This window comes from Poeciliopsis prolifica, unplaced genomic scaffold (assembly GCF_027474105.1).
Source record: "Poeciliopsis prolifica strain line A6 unplaced genomic scaffold, Auburn_PproV2 SCAFFOLD083, whole genome shotgun sequence".
Classification (NCBI taxonomy): Eukaryota; Metazoa; Chordata; class Actinopteri; order Cyprinodontiformes; family Poeciliidae; genus Poeciliopsis; species Poeciliopsis prolifica.
In genome coordinates, this window is record NW_026562458.1 from 762,037 (window position 1) to 782,842 (window position 20,806).

A 20,806-nucleotide genomic window follows, 5' to 3' on the forward strand; every position below is an offset into this window, starting at 1 on the left:
GATAAGTTGTTTGGTTGTTTTTTTCTTGTTTGTGGAACAAAGTTAAAGTGTGAAATATTTTTCAATGTGGCCCTCCAGCTGTGGTCGGTTTGCTCATTCGGCCCCCGGTAAAAATTAATTGCCCACCCCTGTATTACAGGCACAGCAAACTAAATATTAGCATTACATTGGTGAATAAAGAGCCTCTTTTACATCACTAACCAGCAGTAAACTCCAAGGACGATATAAAAATTGACTAAAACTGGGTTGTTTACAGGTAAGAAGCTGGAAGACTTGAATTGTGGGGACCCTTTAATCCTCATAACTTATAACTATTTATAAAAATTACAGCAGTTTTTGTGGAAAAAAACCCCCACATTAAATCGCAAGAAAAGTCAAATATGTTTAATTTTGTTCATGTATCTACAGAAGAGGATTAGTGCCACTGGCAGAAAAAAACAGTTCTAACTTTAATCTTTTGAGATAAAAAATCTAAATTTTGAGATTAAATTCAGAATTTAAAATTTTTTAAAAACAATGGCCCTAATCTTCTTCCGTATGTATCTCTCTAATTGAGACATAAAACAATGCAGCACCAGCTGTGCTGCTTTGCAGCTTCATCTTGCTGTCTACAGTAGACTAGCGCCGTCTGCTGGTGTATGTTTGTTGATTTCTGTCTGGTGGTCAGCGATGGGTGTGGGCAGCAGGGTGGTGGGAGGCAGCTGGAGGCAGCTGTCGGGCAACACGTGTCCCCCTCTGGTGGACAGGAGGGTGATGTCGCTCCACATGGCGTCAGCCTGCTGCGTCTGCCTCACTATCAGCTCCTTGTACTGCCAGATGGCGTCCTGGTCCATCCGTCTCCGGTGGTCCTGGAACTGCTGTCTGCCCTGCAGGAACACAAACCAGTCGTTAAAAACCAAACCAGCACCTTCTTGGCCAGATCTCAAACCTACCGCAAGGTTAAAAACCCAAAATCAAAGCATAAAATCATCATTTTGGTCCCAGATGATCAATTTATCAAATCATTTTTTTTGTCTTTAAAGATTCAATTTAAGGAAAATCTGGATATTTTTTCACCAGTGCACTCTTTGGGTTTCCATACTGATGTTGGCAAGCCTATGGCGGCCATCTTGTTTGACAAACATGTCCTCCTCTCCCAGCTGGAGGTTTGGACATCGTTTGGGTTTCATGCCTCCGGTGAGGCACTGACCCATTATGTCAGAGATTACTAAATAAAGTGTTTCCATCTATTTTCCAGAAAAGCCAAAATATGTCAAGTAAGCGTAAAAACTGAGGAAGTTGTTCAGATTTGTTAAAGTTTGAATCAACCTTTTCTAATGCAATATTTCAAAATATGCAGAGAAAAAGATTGAGAGAAACATGGCTAACATGGTAAGCTGTTACCTTGAACTTGCCCACAGTAGCCATGTTTTCATCATATTGTCATGCAAACTTTGAGTGACTGTGAATTCTTTTATAGTTTGTGGCTCTGGTAAGGCACTACGTCAGAAATTATTCAACACATGTGAGTCCATCTCCTCTTTAGCCAAAAACCAAGTGAAGCTTGTGTGGAAACTGTTTTGCAAGATGGAGGAAGTTATTTAGAATTTTCCCGTTTTCATCAACTGTTTCAGAATGTGGATTAAAAATCATTGTTGGAAACCCAGCTGATGTAATCTGTGAGAAACTGACTATTTTCTTCTGCCTGGCGTTGAGTTTGGGCTCCAGGCCTTTCTTCTGCTCCCACAGACCCGTCATGTCGAAGAGAAACTCGTTGTTGTTCTTCATCTCTGCCGTTAAAGCCTCCAGCCTCTCCTCCATCTTGGCCTGGATTTTACAGCAAACGTTAGCACAGCTCGTCTTAGCAGTTTCAGTTCTTAAATGATAGAGAGATGTTTCTGTTTCTGGTGAACTTACATCCCATTCTTGCACCTCCTTGGCTTGAACTGACTCTAAGTGCAGCTTTTCCTGCTTCAGCTCCTCCAGCTTCCTGCTGCCCGTCATCATCTGCAGAGACTCCAGATCCACCAGCCGGCCGAACTTCGTCATCTGCAGCTGGTTGAAATCCCTCTCCAGCTCTGCATCGACGCGCCGTTCAGACTGATAGTGAACACGTTTCTGTTTGCGGAGAGATGAAGAGCTCACCTTGGATCTTGCAGTTCTTGTCTCGGCCCTCGTTGACCAGCTTGTTCCTCTGCTGACGAGCCAGACGGTGCAGGTTCCTCTCGTCCACCTTCTCCGCCTCCAGCTGGTGAACGCGCTGCTGCAGCTTGTGCAGCTCGGTGCGGTACAGCACCAGCGCCTCGCTCAGGTCAGAGGGCATTGCGTCGTCGATGAGATACGCTATCTGGTTAGGAAAATTCGACACAAGTACAGAAATAGAGAAAATAGACTAAGAAAATCATTTAGACGTCACAGCTAACGAAAACATTTACCATGCTAAACTCTCAGCTTAAATCTATTTATATTATTTTGCTTCCATTTTTTAAAGTTGGCTAAATAATAAAAAATATTTATTCTACTGTATTTTTATAAAATAATCTGTTTTCTTTTGACTTGGATGATTTTACCTTTCCATAAACTCTTTAGGGCTTAAATATGAAGTGGAAGAAAAAACAATACTTGGTTTTCAACACATGTTTCAAATAGAGATTTACAAAACACTGGTTCACATTTTACTTTCTAGCTCTTAATAAAACTGTCATAATGTCGTGTTTTCTTGATGAATGAAGCTTTTCTTCACCTGATGCAGCCTGAGAGGAACCACCACGTCCAGTTCGTTCATTTTCATCTGCTTCTCCTTGTTGATGAGCTCCATGTCGTCCTCCAGCGCCTTCCGGCTGTTCTTTAAAACTTTGTTCTGCAAATACAGAAACCAAAACCCGACAGAAACACCGAGACGATCAGCAGAGCGTCGCAGAGACGCAGCAGAGCCGGAGACAGCCAGCGCTGACCTTCTTGGTGAGCAGATCGTTCTCCTTCCTCAGAGTCTCGATGACCCTTCTCCTCCGTCAGCAGGTCCTCCACGTCCAGCCGATGCTCCCGCAGCTCCAGCGTGCTTTCAAACAGCTCCTGGTCGCAGCCTGAGGCGCGCAGAGACACAACAGGTCAGGGCGGAAAATGAAAAGTTTGGAAAATCTGGGTTTATTTTCCGCTGATTAACTTCTTGGGTTCATGGCGATGTCAATGCACTCACGTCGGCCATCTTGTTTGACAGCTTATTTGGACTTTGAATTCAGCTCAACTCTGCGACTGTTAGAGCCAGGCTAAATGTTTTCATTCTAAAAACGTACAACAATGAGTTAGTATTGTGGACAGAAATAAAATGGGGGGTACATTTCCGCTAAAACAAGAAAGTTTCTGAGCTCCAAAAATGTAAAATTTGCTAGAATGAATTCATAAAAGTTTCGACCAAACTCAGAAATTTTCTAGAACGAACTGCATAAAAGTTGAAATTTTTTGACTTTTGCAGATGGGTTTTACTTTAAAAAAAATTCCTACCAAAAAAACTCAGAAAACTGTTGAAAAAAGTAAATTTCCGAGTTTCAAAAGCAATTTTTTTTTATCTTGATCTCAGAAATGTCTTTGTGTTTCTGTCTAAGATTTCATGGACTCATCTCAAAGTTTGTGGTGTTTTTGTCTGGATTTGCTCAGTAACGGCGTAATACCTGCTGAATGTGACGTTACATTCTGGAGGATTCAGAAACGGCTCATTTTCCAGACACACAAAAACATTAATTTATTACCAAAAAATGAATCAGTGTGTTTTTAGAAGCAGTTATGAACCAAATGAAAGTAAAAAACATGCTAAATATAAATTTCCACAATAGCTCCCCCTCCTGGTTTTGTCTTAATTCTGTTAATATTATAACTATATTCTTGTAATGAAACAGAAATTATCATAGCCGGCGATAAAACTCCACCATACAGAAATAAAACCACTTTTAGAAGATATTTTCTGTCATCTCTAATTTCTTCTTTAGAAAAGAAAGCGAGAAGAAAAAGAAATCGCTTAGCATCATGAATCTGATTTGATATGATAAATTGGATGGAATGGAGAAAGGTCAGAGGTCGTTTAGCTGCTGACCCGGGGACAAACGGTGTCATCGAAAGGAGCTCCTTCCTCCTCAGACTCGCTGTCGTAGTCTTCATCAGACTCGCTCTCAGACTCGGAGCTCTCGTCGCTGTCCTTCTCTTGTCCTGCAAACAAACCGGCGTTTAGATGGACGCCTGGTCAAAATGAGTCCCGCGGGTTCACCGGTTTCCGTCACCTTCCTCTCCGGTCGTCTCCTTCTTCTTCACCCGCTTCACTTTCTTCTTGAAGACTTTGGTGAGGAAGTCCTGGAACGGGTTGCTTTCCCCGAGCGACGCCTTGAAGGTGGCGGCCAGCGCCTTCTCCCGCTCCTGCAGCCTGGCGATGTTTTCCCTCTTCATCTCCAGAACGTCGTTGTATTCGTTCAGCTTCATCTGGCGGAGCAGAAACAAAACGCTGAACAACTTCCTGTTTCAGGTAACTGACTCACCTGGAGGCAGAGCTAGTGCTTAATGAGTTAATGTGAGTTAGTTCAATAGATAGAAGAATAATGTGTCAGTCAGTCAGTCAGTCAGTCAGTTAGTTAGTTAGTTAGTTAGTTGATTAATGTGTTTTTTATTGGTCAGTGTGAAAATGTTGTAGAGAACCAACTGTGTGAGTGTCAACATGGTGACTAATAGGTCAGTAATGAGTCAATGTGAGCAGTTAACGGATAAGTTAGTTTGTTAAGTTAGAAGTTATTTAGTTAACAAATGAAATAACTAAATTAGGTGAGATGTTTGTGGTAAGTTAGTGAGTGAGTTAATTTCTTAGTGTGAATAATTTACCAGGTCAGTTTATTAGTTATTGATCGAGTTAATTGTTAGTTAATCAGTTACCGGTTTGAGTTTCTGATTGGTTATAATGGGTTAATTACTTCTACTTGGTTTAAATGTGTCAGCTGATGAGTTAATGTGACTTTTTAATGTAAATAATAAGCAGGAGCCAGAAAAACAGTTTCAATAACTTTATAGCTTCTGGTTAAGAAATAAACTTTGGGGGTTTAGTTAATTAAGATTTATTATTTTAATGTTACTAAATCAGTTATTTTAATGAAGACAAACATTTTCAGGCAAAGAGTTTGCATTTATTGTTACAGTAGAATTAAATTATGTTATTACAACTTACTCCAAATGATCAGACTAAGATGTGCAGCTTCCATATATTAAGATTTTTAAAACATGAAAACTTGATATTTGAGGTTTGATTAAGTTTTAGAGAGAGAAGTGAAGGAATCGGGGTGGTTGTGTGTTTTCTTCACCATCATGTTCATGTCCTCCAGCATCAGGGCGTCCAGCTTGTCCTGCAGAACGCCCTCCCTCTTGTCGAACTGCTTGAGGAGCAGCATCTCCTGCACCAGCGTCAGCAGCCGCAGGTCGGCCAGCTTCAGCTGGCTGTCCAGCTGCTGCTTGTTGAAGTGCAGCTGCAGCAGCTTCTTGTCGAAGCAGCAGACCGAGCTCTCCATCTGAAGGAAACACACAGAACTCAAACGTCCTGCTCTGTTCTGCGCTCAGAGGAGAGTTAATAAGATGGACCTGGTGGAGCAGACAGTCCTGCTCGTGCAGCAGCCGGATCTCCTTCTCCTGCTGACTCTTCTCGTCCTCATCCTCAGTGGCCTCTGCTAAAGCCAGGTAGCATTCCTGCTCTTCCTGCTCCTCTTCCCTCTCCTCCTCCAGCTTCTTTTCTCTCTCCAGCTGCTCCAGTAAACACTCAGAGTTGTCCTCCTCCCCCAGATGCAAAGTCTTCATTCTGTTTAGAAAAGAAACATAAATAAACCGAGATTGTTTCAAATATAATCTGAGAAAGAGAGGGAATCAGATTCTCCTTCGGTTTGAAATGAATCTGCTTTATGAGGGAGATATACATTTATTGCTGCATTTCATTTTATATTTCATTCAATTTATTCACTATTTAGTGAATAAAAACAAACATTACAGACTAACAAACAGAGATATTGATCTAAAAACAACCAATTAGAAAAGCAAAGAAAACAACTAAAAACAGAACATGTAATGGATACATTCAATGAAAACACAAGATTCAAAACTTCTAGTAATTGTTGTTTTTCAGCAGGACTGAGAGCAAAAATGTCTCTGGATTCTCAGGGTTGCAGAACTCTGGAGTAGCATTTAGCTTTAGCAGTGCTAATATTTATGACTAGTGCTTTAGCGTGTACACCGCTAATTTTTTTGTTAGCATTGCTAACAAAAAAGTTAGACCAGATTGAGACTAATTTACTTAATTGCCATGTTTTATATTCTCCACACTGGAAATATGAGCATCCTACTTTGTGCTAAACATTTTAAAGGGGACCTGCTATGAATAATTCACAGTTTGCATGTTTTTATGCTTCCATTTGCGTCTCGACTGATTCTAAAAACAATCGCTTAAAAAAATCTAGCAATAAGTTCATGTTTTTAGTTGTCTGAAAAATTAGCTCTTTGAAAAGCCTCTCGATTGTAAGAACCCCGCCTGTTACCTAGCAACCCAAGTTTGGTTCCAGCATGTTTGGTCAGCTGGTTTCACCACTGTATGCTCTGCATAATGGCTGCTGGAAAAGATAAGTGTTCTTTTGTTGACTTTCCATCAAGAAACAACTTGCTGCATTCTTGTTGGTTGTGCAGGAGGCGCCGCTCCTACTTTTCAAAGATGTACAGTTATATAACTGTGGATCTGTTTGCAGCCATTTTCATGTGCGATTGTAAAAATAAGAGTTTATATGAATTTAAAGTCACAAGATGCCCTGAAACAACTAAAATCTAATTATCTAATAATAATTTTGTGAAGGAAATGTAGTAAACATGTTTTGTTTAGATTATGGACTTATCCTAACCAGTCCAAGGAGACATAAAAGGTCACCTTTAAATATTTTTTATTTTCATGGTCCCCTCTTGTCCCCCTTTAGATCCAGCCCTGCCGCGTACCTTTCCTCTCTCAGGATGTGGTATCGCTCCAGCATGGCCTGGCTGATCTGCAGCTTCTTCTCCGGCGTTTCTTCGGGCAGCATGGAGACGGAGGGGGGAGACGGCAGCCGCAGGTCGGCAGGCAGAGCAGGATGGACGTGATGGAGCCGCCGGGCCTGACCCTTCAACCACGACACCACCTGGACCTTGATGTCTCGCACCGCCACGATCAGCTCGTTCTTCTCATTCTGCTTCTCATAGATCTGGGGAAAAAAGCTCAGAGTCAAATAATGAGCTGAAAGTAATGTTAAGAATAAAAATAAAACATTTTGTAGAGACAAAATCTAACAATAAAGTCTTAAAAAACCAGCCCTTATTTTAAAAAACGTATCGGGATCTCAAAAAATTTCAGCAAAATAATTTTTCAAACTACTAAAGGAAACATGCAAAAGGAGGAGTTGGAGTTTTTTATTTTGATTTATGAGAAGGGAATAAATTATTTTTGACACATATGTAAAAGCAAAATTTAAATTTTTTTATAAACTACTTTTGGGACAGAAATAAACTTGTCTGAATAGAAAAATCCAGGTTCGTAAACTTTTCTCACAGAGAAATTCAAGCATTTCAAACTTTTCCAGAACCTCATTTTGGACATAATATAATATTTTAATATATAATTTTTTTATTTGAAAAAAAAAAAACATTATTATTTTTATTTAAAATACAGATATTCTAATAATCTATTTATTTCTAATATTATTAAAAATAATAGATTTTTTCAATTTACCCTTTTATTTTAAATGATGCAGTTTTGAATAAATTTGAACTAGCTATAATAATTTAATACTTGATCATGTTTTACTATTTAATTTAGTGAATAGTGAAATGGTTTGGCTCATAAAGTGTGAAACGAAGCATCGAAACGAAGTTTGAGTGTTTTTGTACGTTTTCGTTCAGAGCCACCAGCTCTTTCTTCTTCTGCTCGGCGTTCACCCTCATCTGCTTCCCCCTGATGAAGTCCCTGATGCTGTCTTTGTCCTCCTTAATGGCCTGAGCATGCAGTGTGTCCATATAGTTCTCCTCCGGCTTATCTGCATAACTGAGACATCGAAAGACAGATTTTTCATCAGTAAAACAAATATAAATCCAATTATTTAAAGGGGCAACATTAGGCACAAAGTGCTATTTTGTAGCATAGTTGAGTAACTATGTTACCTTCAGTTGTTATAAAAATACTGCATGTATCAGATATGATACATGCAGTATTTTTACAAAGTGAATTACAAACAATTCACTTTGTAATTTCACGCCTTGGAATTGGACCTGTCTCTTTAAGAAGCTTCCGCTCTTTCTGAAGCTCCGCCTTCAGGAAGTCATCCCAACATCTCTCTTCTATTAACCCTTTAACGTTTCTACCAGCATTTCTCTGAGCAGCAGCTCCTACAATGAGCTCAGCAGGTGTTTGCTAATTGCTGCTGGCTAGTCTGAAGGAGCTGAGCCTCAAAGGTGGAACAACGTGAATGGTTGCCAGACAGATTTAAGGATTTCTTAAACATGCATGAAAGAATTAAATGCTATTGATCAGGAAATAACATTAGAACATGATGAGAAGCTGAAAAAGTAGATTTTTTGTAATACGGCCCATTTAAAGATGTTTCTTCTGGCTCTGCAGTAAACAGATGAAACCTGATTTTTGACTCACATTCGGGCCCACTCCGCCCTCCTCCTCAGTATTTTGGCTCGAGCTTCCTCTGCTTTCTCTGCAGCCTTTCGGAGCTTCTCCTCCTCCCGGTCTCCTAGTTTGACCTTGGCTTTAACGGGGATGGAGGGCTGCGGTATCGGCTTCTCTGCAGGGAGAGAGCGCGTTACAGCAGGCTGAAACCTGGAGATATAACCGTCAGCCTGATGCTACCGACCCTCCGGTGGAAGAACGTCTCTGGGCAGCTCCGATCTGAGCCTCCTCCGTTCTGGCAGAGATTCTCTGGCGATGCTGACCCTGCGGTCCACCTGAGGTTCTTCTAGCGTTAAAAGCTTTGGGAACGCTGGCAGAGGGTACTTGGAGACTTTGTGGTCGCTGCGTATCGCAGAAACCGTGATGAGGTCGACCTGCACGGACCCGTCAGACCTGAAACACACAGACTTTTAAACATCAAGTGTTTTTATATGTGATTTGCTGCATCTACATGTCTTTTCAAACCAATTTGGGACTAAATGGAAACGTTTGTTACATTTTCAGCTGCAATAGTTCACATTCACTCTGCTCTGAGTCAAACCAACCAACCCATTGAACAACCTGTTCCCCTCCTTGCCTGCGGGGGCGCTGCTCCAAGAACCACTGAAGGAAACGACACAAAAACTTCTGAAAAAACACTGAACTCAACTTTCTTCTTCTTGAAATGGAAACAAATGGAGTGGTGTCAGATTTTAACAGTTGTTTCTCAAGCCATTTCTCTCGCTAGCACCAGGATAGCACCTTTGTTTTGGTTGTATTTACCCAGAATGCACTGCTCTGTAGTCCACTTCCAGTTTCACATGCACATGAAACGACACCAAGAGTTCACTTCAACTAAACCCAGACCAGAGGTTGATTACAGATTCACACCCACAAAAATAAACCGGACTTTCTTAGCAACTGAACTGGAGTCGGATTGAAGCGAACTGAACTGAGCTGGTGTGAACGCAACCTGAACTCTTTAACAAAACCAAAGTAGTTTGCGTACCATTCCTTGGGCTTCTTCAGCGCGATGGTGCAGCGCTCCTGCTCCCAGGCCATCTGCTTCCGGACCTCGATCAACCTCAGCACTTCCTGCTTCTGTTCTTCTTCGAAGAACCGCCGGTCCACCACCAGTGCCTGGACGAACACGAACCCGGCCAGACGCACAGAAACCAACGGCAGCAAATCAACAACACCGCCGTGGAAACATGTTTAAATACGATAAGTCTACAGCCTCTTCAAAACATGCTCGTTAATTTTAACTTTGCTCAAATGTATTTTTAGTGAATGAGATTTTTGTCTGTTAAGGTCAGAATTAACATCACGAACAGATGCGCAAATTAAAATCTGAAAAGTGTGGTGTGCATTTCAAATCAAAATAAAATCTAAATTGGTCCTTAAAGGTGGCATCTTTAAATTTCTGAGATAATTGTGACATTTTTGTGTACATTTGTTTAGTTCTGCTATATATTTGGCCTGAAATCGTCTCAGTGCTGCCCTCTTTGAGTTGAAGGGCGGTACTGCAGCTGAATTCTGCTGTTGGCTCCAGTACCTGTGGCTTCAGCCGGATGTGCTCCGGCAGACTCTCGTTGTCGCTCTGGACCTCGTTGAATCTCCTCCGAAGCTCCAGCAGCTGTTTCAGCGTCTCTGCTTCCTTCTGCTCGGCCTCCCGGCGCAGGCTGTCTTTCTCGGTCTTCTGCTTGGCCGTCTCGATGCTGGGCGGAGTGAAGGTGGAGGTTGGCTGAGAGACAAGCAGCTACCAGAGCTTCTTCCAGGTTTAAAACTCACAAATCAAGAAAATGTAGAAAGAAATGACGCAGAAAACAGCTATAATATGCTAATATCGTATTATTATTATCCTTTTAAAAAATACTTTCACCTAAACATTTTAATAAATTTGGTAATTTCACATTTGTTTTAAATTAGAATCAACTTTATTGACCAACTTTGTGACACAAAACAGCCTTTTTTCAAGCACTCGTCTCGTACAGACATTAACTTCATATATTTAAACATTAAAGTAAATAAAATGGGAATAATAAGTGTGATGCTGCAGTTTATCTATATTTCTTACAGAAGGAATGTCCTGTGTGCCAAAACAGCAGCAACATTAACAAAAACTCAACAACTATAAAACTGAAACCATGAGTGAAAGGTTTGCCAACAGATCACTTCCTGAAGCAGAAGCTTCACAGGAAGCTGTAAAATAACAAATTTAAACCCGCTGAGGGCAAAACGTTGCTGCGTCACAGACTCATGGCGAGGAGCAAAATGCCTGAATTTGCACTTTAGCTTCCACTGACTTCCATGTTTGCACCATAATATCACCAAATAATGCTATGCTGATATTACCATTAGCTTCCATTAAATTCAGTGTTAGTATGGCGCTTAGCATTAGCTTCTGCTAGTTAAAATGATAGTAAACACTTCAGTATTGGCTTCTGATCAATACTGAATTGGTTTGTGTTTTAACATCAGTTTCCACTAAATACCATGTTTGTTAGAGTATATCAGCATCAACTGAACTATGGCTTATAATTGGTCAGAATGATAAACAAGTTAAATTATTCTCACCTGTAAGCTGCTGGGTCTTCGATGTCCAGAGCAAACGGTTCGGTTTCCAAACCTGTCTACATTTGACATGAAAAACATGTTGACGTCCTTTATTCCATGTTACATGTTCATTCATCAGATTGAGAGCACAGTATCAGCACATGCAGAGTTTCAGCTTCACTTCATCAGAACGTCATGAGGGGAACCGACCCGAGGTGAAGGAATCTTGGCCATTTTGTCCAGAGTTTTCTGCAGCTCCTCGGGTGGCAGCAGGCAGAAGGAGAAGATGTTCCCGTCGTCTCCAGCCGTCAGCACAAACAGGTCGTCGAAGCTGCAGCGCAGGTGCCGCAGCTGCCCGTTCTGGTTGTCATGGATGCTCAGAGCCCAGTAAGCCTTCATGGAGGTGAGGTTGTAGTCGTCAGGCTGCAGAAAGTAGACCCTGATGGTGCCGGACTGCATGCCGCAGAACAGCAGCTTCCTTTCAGAGCTGGTGAACATGAGGGAATACATCATAAACACTAGAGCAGTGCAGGGAAACATCACCAAATGGATGCTGTCTGGAGGACGTAGGAGTGCAATGAAGGTATTGATCAGTTTGATTCAGAATCAAAACTTCACCATCTGTTCCATCTCCAGCTGATTCAATTCACTTTCTCTCTGCTCTGAGTCAAATCAACTAAACCTTGTAAACAACCTGTTACCCTCCGGGCCTGCAGGGGCGCTACACCGAAACTCACTGAAGGAAACAACCCACAAACCTCTGAAGATTAGCTTTGCTAATGTCCAAAGCTCATAGTTTCACAATTTTCCAGTTAAAGCCATTTGTGGATAAGTTTGTTTACACAATATGTTCATAAAAAACATGCAACGTCTTCATCCACTTCCTGTCATCATCTTCTTCATCCTTTCTGCCAGTAGCAACATCTGGTTGCTGATCATGTGATTCAGTTTTGTGAGATACAATAATTTCAATTATTTGGAATTGCCATGTTTCCATAAAGGAAATTTACTTTCATAATTCCAATTTGCACGGTTTATGGCCAAAGGAAACGGAGACATTTAAAAAAAATTAAATTCCAAAAACAGCTGAAGCCCAAGAGGAAACACAAGGACGTACAAAATGTGATGAGTCGTGCTGTAAAACCTGACCTGAAAGTCATGGAGCAGATTGGATCGTCTTCGGCGTTGTTGATTTGTAGGAAAGCGAAGGGTTCGTCCTGCCGCTGCGCATCATCATCCCCTTCCTGATCCTCTGACAGCCTGCAGTGATACAGGAAACCTGCGTCGAAGCCGCCCTGCAGGACAAATTAGACGCTTCAGGCGTCAGCGAGTCGAGACGTTTTAAAACCTTTTTAATCCACCTGGAGTTAAATTTCCCCAACAGAAAAGTCCTGTGAGCAAAATACATCAAATAATCCTCCTACAATAAAATGTATAATTTATTTAAAATCAACTTAATTTAATGCTTTTTAAGGCCTTAATTTTAGCCACAAATTTAAGACACCCTGGGTTTTCAGCATTTTGCTGTCGCTGAAGCATTTTCTGATTTATGAACTGAAAATAAAGTTGACGGTTTGATTCTGATCCAGAATAATGAGACTATGAATCGATTTGATCCGTTGGTACCATTGAGAGCCAGAACTGTCCCGGCTGTGAGTAGAAGCCGCAGCAGAGAGGACTGGGAGGCTTCGGGATGATGATGGGGGGCAGCTCTTCCTCCTCTTCCTCCTCCTCCTCTTCATCAGGAACCGGCAACCCCGCCTTCTTCAGCTCCTTAATCCTCTTCTCGCTCTTTCCTCTTCTTGTCCTTCACCGCCTGCCGTCTCCTTATCTCCTCGTCTCTCTGAAAAGAGAACCGGATCAGAACCGCCCTGCAGCAGATCAGAACCGCCCTGCAGCGGATCAGAACCGCCCGGCGGCGGATCAGAACCGCCCGGCGGCGGATCAGAACCGCCCTGCGGCGGATCAGAACCGCCTGGCGGCGGATCAGAACCGCCCTGCGGCGGATCAGAACCGCCTGGCGGCGGATCAGAACCGCCCTGCGGCGGTGGATTGCAGCGGTGAAACGGTTTGTTTCCACACCTTGATTTGGACTTGATGCTCTTGAACCTGAAGGAGCTCCTGGGCAGGTTCTGGAGCTGGAAGGTTTTGGTGGACTCGTGGTCCTCCGGGTCGGGGCAGTGAACCTCCACGGCGTGTCCGGTCTGGCACAGGATGAGCAGCCGGTTCTCGCTCTGAAACAGAAGCTTTCATCAGCAGCAGCGTCCAGCTGCAGCCGGGCGAGGCGAAGGAGCTCAGACCTACGTAGGAGGGAGGAGACCACTCCAGGGCTTTGACTGGACCGGGGACCAGGATGAAGCCGATAGGGCTGTACTTCTCTCCAACCGTGAAGAAGAAAACGGTGCAGTCTGAACTCTGAACAGGAAGGAGGAGATTTAAAAGATTAGAAGTGTCTCTGTAAACATGCTCTTTATTCATCCACCACAGACCTGGAAACAGATTTAAAGGAACTTAAATGACCTCAGGGTCAAACTGCTTGTGTACAAACTGATTGTTGACATCTGTGGTTACCTGGATGGATTCCCACCAGCTCTGTTCAGTCCACTTTAAAGCTGCAGGACGTCACGTTTATAAAAATATGTTTTTTATATTTTTAAAACTGTCATTGTGTTCACAGTTTGTTATGAGACAGAATCTGTGAAAATTTACTCCACTTTCTCTCTGTGTTGCTATTACTGTCTGAAGAAATGCACCAAAAACAACCAATCAGAGCCAGGAGGCTGGCCTTAGCGCTGTCAATCACTCTGTGTTTGTGCTGCTAAATGTGTTCATGATGGAGGAACAACTTACAGTTACAGGGAAACTGTTTATCCATCATTTTAACTAGCCTTAGTATTCATAACATCCTAATGAAGACCATTAGAAATCGAACAGATTAGTTTTAATCGTCCTGGTCATCATTTTTAATCAAATCGCTCCATTTCTCCCCTGAAGTTGTGCTGCAGACCCATCAGGCTGAACGTTTGGCTCCGTCTGGACCGACTCACCCCTGTGGCCAGGATCTCTCCGTTTCGGTCGTACGCCACGGCGGTGACGGGGCCGTTGTGAGGCTTGAAGGCCTGGTTGAGGCGCAGCTCGGCGTCCATCACGGGGCCCCGGCTCGACGTCATGTCCTGCAGCCGCTGCGGGTTGAACAGCTCCAGCAGACGCACCACTCCGTCCTCGAAACCCGCCACCAGCAACCCACTGCTCTGGTTGACCTGGGAGAAAACAGAACCGGTTACTGAGGCATCAATGAGGCCGGGCGGGCCCCTCCTTCTGCTGACCCCTGCAACTCTGTTCAGGTCTCTAATAAAATATCAGTGACGTATTTATTCACATTTAATCAAATAAATAAAAGAAAACTATTGACCCCATATGGAAATAAACATTTATTTTAACTTCTGTTATTCAAGATTCTTCTAAAAGTTGTTGATAATCCTGTAGCAGTCTGTATTACAGCGGCTCTGAAGAACCCTCTGACTGAAGACACTCATAAAGAATTGTCTATATATTGCAAAATCCCAAAATCTTATAAAGTAAAAATCCACTTAAATTATTGTGGACTTCAAACAGGTTCCTCTGTCTTGCTGAAAAGCAAAGATATTTAATCCTAATGTCTTATTGTAAATGTACAATATTGGTACTAGAAACTAGATTAAAAGTATTTGATAAGATTTTGTTTTTTTTGCAGTGATAAATTGAATGTTCTCTACATTCAACTTTTTGTCCATCTCTAATCTACCCGGCGATTGCTGAGTCATGTGAGTCTGATTTGTGCAGGTCTGAAGTCAACAAATGACTGGTGAGAGACCAGATCCCTGTGGTGCTCCTGTGCTGCTAACCCCCTGGTTAGACAAAACCTTTCAGTCTTGCTAACTGTGATTTTTACCCTCCCCTTTCTAAATCTGCCCTGAGCCGCTGCCCATAAAACCATGCTAACTCTCACCATCAGTGGAGCCCAGAAGACCGTCGTTCCCCCCTGGTTGAAGTGGCTCATTGCAACTTCTTTATTAGCCACGAAGTCAAACACTCTGACCGAACCTGAAGAGAACGAAAACAAGCAGCTAAAGCTTCAGTTTGGTAGTTTTTGTGTTTTATGCATGCGTGGACATTTGGTGTGAAGGCGGAACGACGTTGGGCTCACGGTCCAGAGTGGTGGTGGCCATCAGGTGGGATTTCTTGGACACGTCCATCCCCTGGATCGGCCCGGCGTGGAAGGAGAACAGACACTCTGGATCAGCAGCCTCAACAGAAACAGAATGTCAAAATGTCAAATTCTGAAGAATTAAAATATAAGTTCAAAAAGTTGGATGGATGGACGGACGGACGGTTGGATGGATGGATGGATGGTTGGTTGGTTGGTTGGATGGATGGTTGGATGGATGGATGGATGGATGGATGGATGGATGGATGGATGGATGGATGGATGGATGGATGGATGGATGGATGGATGGATGGATGGATGGATGGATGGATAGATGAGTGGATGGATGGATGGATGGATGGATGGATGGATGGATGGATGGATGGATGGATGGTTCAATGGTTCAATGGATGGATGGATGGATGATGGATGGATGGTTCAATGGATGGATGGTTCAATGGTTTGATGGATGGATGGTTCAATGGTTTGATGGATGGATGGTTCAATGGTTCGATGAACGGATGGATGGATTGATGGATGGATGGATGGATGGATGGATGGTTCAATGGTTCAATGGATGGATGGATGATGGATGGATGGATGGATGGATGGTTCAATGGTTTGATGGATGGATGGTTCAATGGTTCGATGAACGGATGGATGGATTGATGGATGGATGGATGGATGGATGGATGGATGGTTCAATGGTTCGATGGATGGATGGACTCACTGTGTTGGTGAAGGACAGGTCCAGTCTCCAGATGGTTCCGTTTGAATCCTGTGAAGCAGAAAACATTGAGGACTGAGTGGACCTGAGTTTTTGCCTCGGTTACTCTGGTGGCCATGGCTGCACGGTCGCACCTGAGCGAACCACATGAAGGAGTCGGGGACGCTGGTCCGGACCATGGAGGTCAGGCAGACGTTGTAGTCGACCAGCAGCTCGTTGATGGGCTCCACCTCGAAGCTGCTGCTGCTGCTGTCGCTCATGGTGGCCATGTTGATCTTCTCAAAGTCCCAGTTCTGCAGTCAGAGACGCAGCGTCACCCGTCTGATCGCCCCCTGACCGCGTTTACCTCCACGCCCGTTTTACCCGCACGGCTCCGTCCGCACCGAACGTCATCAGCTGCCCGTCCTCCAGGGTGAAGGGCTGCACCACCCCGACGTGGCAGCTCCGCCCCTCCTTACGGGTGATCTCCATCCGGATGGTGTTGCCCTCCCAGAGCAACAGGTTGCCCCAGTCTGTGCCCGATATCACCTGACAGGGAGACACACGATTCTTGAAGGTGTTTTCACCGTCCTAAATAATTTGTTTACACATGTTCATTACATTTTCTGTGCAAAACCATTCTTAGATAATGAGATTCTAGTTTATTCAGTTCTGCATTTTGATCTGCTTTGGGGCATCTAGTCACTTTACATCCAAATACACGACTGCTTAACATTTAACATTTTACTGTACATTCTTGAAAAGCAGAAGTGGAGCCTCCTGCACAACCAACAAGCTTGCAGCAAGTGGTTTCTGGATGGTAATTACAACAAAACACTTGTGTTTTCCAGCAGCCATTGTAAAACCAGCTGTCCAAACAAAACTCAGGCTGCTGGGTAATGAGCCGGGATTTAAATCAGCTCATTTTCCAGACATCAAGACAAAGAAACAAAAATAGTTCAAATTAACTTATTGCCAAAACTGCCTGGCCTGTTTGTAAGAGTTTGAGCTGTTTTCAGAATCAGTAGAAACTCAAATGGAAGATCAAAATGTACAAAATGTGAATTTTTCATAATAAGTTGCTTTTAAGGAATCCAGGCAGAATTCCAGGTTCTTCCAGGTTCTTTCAGGAACGACATCCTCACCTTTCCATCTGGAAGTTCGACGTAGCCCTCAATGTCGGTTGATGCGGTTTTCCCAAAATGCCCCATAATTCCTTGCAGTTTGAGACCCGTGAAGGTTTCCGCCATTTTCCAAAACCTGACAGAAAGAAACAAAACAAATCCAAACAAACAAATCAAACGTTGATCATTGCTGATTGTTGCTGATCATTGCTGAGATTCTTTCTGCCTCAGAGAAAAACAGAACAAGTTTCTAATCTGAACTAAATTCTTTGTTTTATTATTGAAACTCTGGAGGAGCTGCAGAGATCCACAGTCTGGTAAGAAATGAAGGCTTAAATAAATAAATGTTTATATATTTAAATATTAATTTAAATTCAAATATTTGTATGTAAACATTAAATACTATATTAAATATAAATATTTAAAAGTAATTTTTCATTTGAATGTAATGCATAAATATTAACATTAACATAAAATATTAATAATATGGAATTCCATTATCAAAATTAATATAATTATTTTATATATAATACATTAAACACCATTATTATTAATTTTCTATAACTTGATGTTTAAATATTTGCATTAGACCCTGAATTATTTCTGTGTTGTCCTTTAAAAGCCGCCTAGAGGCAGAGAGCTGAACTGCGCTGTGAGCGGGTCGGGTCTGCTGCGTACTTGATGTGTGCGGAGCCGGAGGAGGTGAGCAGACCCGGGTTGTGCGGGGAGAAGCTGACCCGGTAAACCTCCTGGGAGACGGCCTTGCAGCTCAGCATCACCTCCTCCTGCCTCCAGTTCCACACCGTCAGCATGTAGTCCGGGGCGCCGCCCACGCTGGCCAGCAGGCTGCCGTCCGGGTTGAAGTCCACGAAGCTGTACTGGCGCTCCGTTCCGCCTGGACACGTTCACACTGAGCGCCGCCACAGGGAGGATTATGGGAAAGTGTGGACATGTTTACCTTTGAGGATGCGGTACAGCCTTAGTGAGGGATATTCGTAGATTAGGAGGAACGGATACTTTCCTTTCTCTGCCACAGCAAACAGCTGTCCGGCTGGATGAACCTGCAAACACGCAGAAGAACAGATTTAGTTTGGGTTTTATACGACAACGAATCAGGGATGTTATAGATAGAAAGAAACAGAGTAAAATTTCATTAAAAAACTCAGTCATTTTGAGATTATTCTCAAAAGTTCTTTAGAAAACACTCTGAACATTTCCAAAAGTAAAAATAGACTGACTTTTGAGTTCTGAAATTTGCTGGATTTTTCCACAAAATTTCTGAAATTATTCTAAAAAATATCTAGTTTTTTTTCTAGTAATTTTTTGGTATTTTAAGCTGAGAGTTTTCTTTATTTTTTTCTACAAAATTTCTGAGAGTAATCTCAAAATGTCTGAGGTTTTTTTCTAGCAAATTTGCAACTTTTGAAATTTCCAAACGTTGTAAAGTTGAAACCTACAAGTTTTTCTACAAAATTTTTGAGATTCATCTCAGTTTCTGATGTTTTTCCAGTAATTTATTTTCAAACTGAGAAATTTTCCATTTTTTCTCAAAAATTTGAGGAATTAACCTCAAACTTCAGACTTTTTTTCTACCAAATTCTAGATTTTTTGGCATGAATTTAGTCGTGTTTTTTATGTCTACAATGGCCCAAATACTTTCAGTATTTTATGCAGTAAAAACTGTGACAGAGTTTATGACTAAAGGTCCAGAAAATAAACAATTCAATCGTTAGTCCTGGGAATCCTGAATGGATTCATTTCTTTTTAAAATGAAAGATACTTAAAAGCAGAACCAGGTGAAAGTGTTGTTTTTTCTGTTAAGTTAAAACGGTTTAGATCCATAAGAAGGTTAACGTGCTGTATTCTAGTTTCCTCACGGCGATGGCGCCGATTCCTCCGCCGCTGCAGGAGCGCAGGTACGTCTGCTGCCGGGTGGAGATCTCCAGCACCACCAGCAGGTTTCCTGCGATGAACAGCAGCGTCGTCTCGTCCAGCAGCCTCAGGTTGGACCTGCGGCAGCTGTCATAGCCGAACGAGTGACTGGAGAGCAAAGGAGTCAAGGAGGAGAGCAGAGGAGAGGAGAGGTGTGTAGTTATTGTAATAGCTGCTGCTGTAATTGTTTCAGTAGTTTGTTCTGGGCTGAGCGGTGCGGATACGAGAAGAGCAGCAGGTTCTCTGGGATCTCTGAGTCGGGGGTCATGGTGGGTCTGGAGCGGAGCTCCTCGTAGTTGTAGAACACGTCTTCAGCCGGACTCTCCTCCAGCATCTCTGTGGGCTCCGGCTGAACCTCAGGCACTTCAGCATCGCCTCCTGGTGATGGAGGGAACATCCACATCCACACCAGGTTCATCACATCCAGGAAACAACAGAGACTCAGTTCTGCAACTATCTTCACATCACAATATTTTGCCTCCTTTGTCAAATCCAAAATTTAGGTTGCATAGCTTTATTCTAGACAATTACTGAGATTCTATTGGTGAAAATGTTCCATCGTCGTAATAGATCATTGTACAAAAAAATTTGTGTTGGAATCCCAGTGGCCTAATAGTTATCGTGTTTGTAGTTATAGGTCAGAAATTTTGGCTTCTGAGTCAGAAAATCAGCTGGAAGATCCACAATTTGAACTTTCCTTTGGAAACGCTGACTTTGAAATCCAATATGGCCGCTCCTTGCTTTTACTGACGCTTTTGTAAAGTGTAAAATCAAAGCTGCATGTAGCGCCTGCAACTCTAAACTAAAGAAATTTAAAAGTGGCATTGGCTTGTAAAATGATCTTCAGTGGCTACTGGGACGTCGTCATATCGGGATTCAATGTGACGTCATTCCCATCTCTGAGTTCTGCAGTCATGCCAGAAGTTGATTTAAGTAAATTCAGCATAATTATGAAGTGTCCGCAGCAATTTAACAGTCAGAAACTGAGCGACAGCAGCAGGGCCTGAATTACCTTCGGTGTGTTCCTGTGTGGAGGTCGGTGTGTTTTCAGCTCCGTCAGAAACTGAAACTGGTTTCATCCGCCATGATCTCCTTCCTATGAGCAAAAATATCACAATGACAAAACTCAAGATTTCTCAACCTGTAAAACTAAAAAATATATTAAAAATCTAATTTATTTAGTCGATATGTTTTTTTTTCTGTCAGCCGTTTAAAAATTATAGATCAGCTCTCGCACGTCTCCCTGTCTGTTAACGCGTTGCCAGGCAACAAAGGGACGCAATGCCGTGGCTGCAAAGCATTCTGGTTAATGTAGTTCTCTATAATTAATAGAATAAAATAAATAGAATAAAATAAACTAATATTACACTTTAAAAAATTCTTAACACAATGCATAAATATTATGGTTTTAATTCTCACCTTTAACCAAAAATAACTCAGTCTGATTCTTTCGTACCGATAGAAATAAAGATGCAGGACCGGGAGGAAGAGCTGGGATTCATCATTTTAACCGTATCTATGCGCATTTTGCAATAATAAAGCGAAAAAAACGATAAAAGTAGAAACGGAGCTTCAAACGCACTTTTTATGAAGGTAGACGTATTTTGCGACAGCGACAGATGACTTACGGCTTTGTC

At 42.4% G+C, this 20,806-nt stretch overlaps 1 protein-coding gene across 1 annotated transcript; it reads right to left on the reverse strand.

Annotated features, from left to right (window-relative positions):
• Positions 1-360: 360 nt before the first annotated feature.
• On the reverse strand, positions 361-20,419 carry LOC129353051 (cilia- and flagella-associated protein 44-like). The gene is given in 36 exon segments (XM_055022260.1): positions 361-866; positions 1,672-1,806; positions 1,897-2,057; positions 2,125-2,326; positions 2,723-2,839; positions 2,934-2,982; positions 2,984-3,062; positions 4,063-4,179; positions 4,251-4,446; positions 5,313-5,516; positions 5,587-5,800; positions 6,976-7,217; positions 7,900-8,053; positions 8,657-8,801; positions 8,871-9,079; positions 9,675-9,805; positions 10,221-10,383; positions 11,243-11,298; positions 11,432-11,708; positions 12,371-12,516; positions 12,848-13,001; positions 13,003-13,062; positions 13,304-13,455; positions 13,526-13,636; positions 14,269-14,481; positions 15,210-15,304; positions 15,408-15,507; positions 16,138-16,185; positions 16,269-16,427; positions 16,498-16,662; positions 17,259-17,373; positions 17,916-18,132; positions 18,196-18,298; positions 19,115-19,277; positions 19,394-19,547; positions 20,182-20,419. Coding segments are annotated over 36 exon segments (5,331 nt in total). The 5' UTR covers positions 20,249-20,419; the 3' UTR covers positions 361-608.
• Between the last annotated feature and the right edge of the window lie 387 nt (positions 20,420-20,806).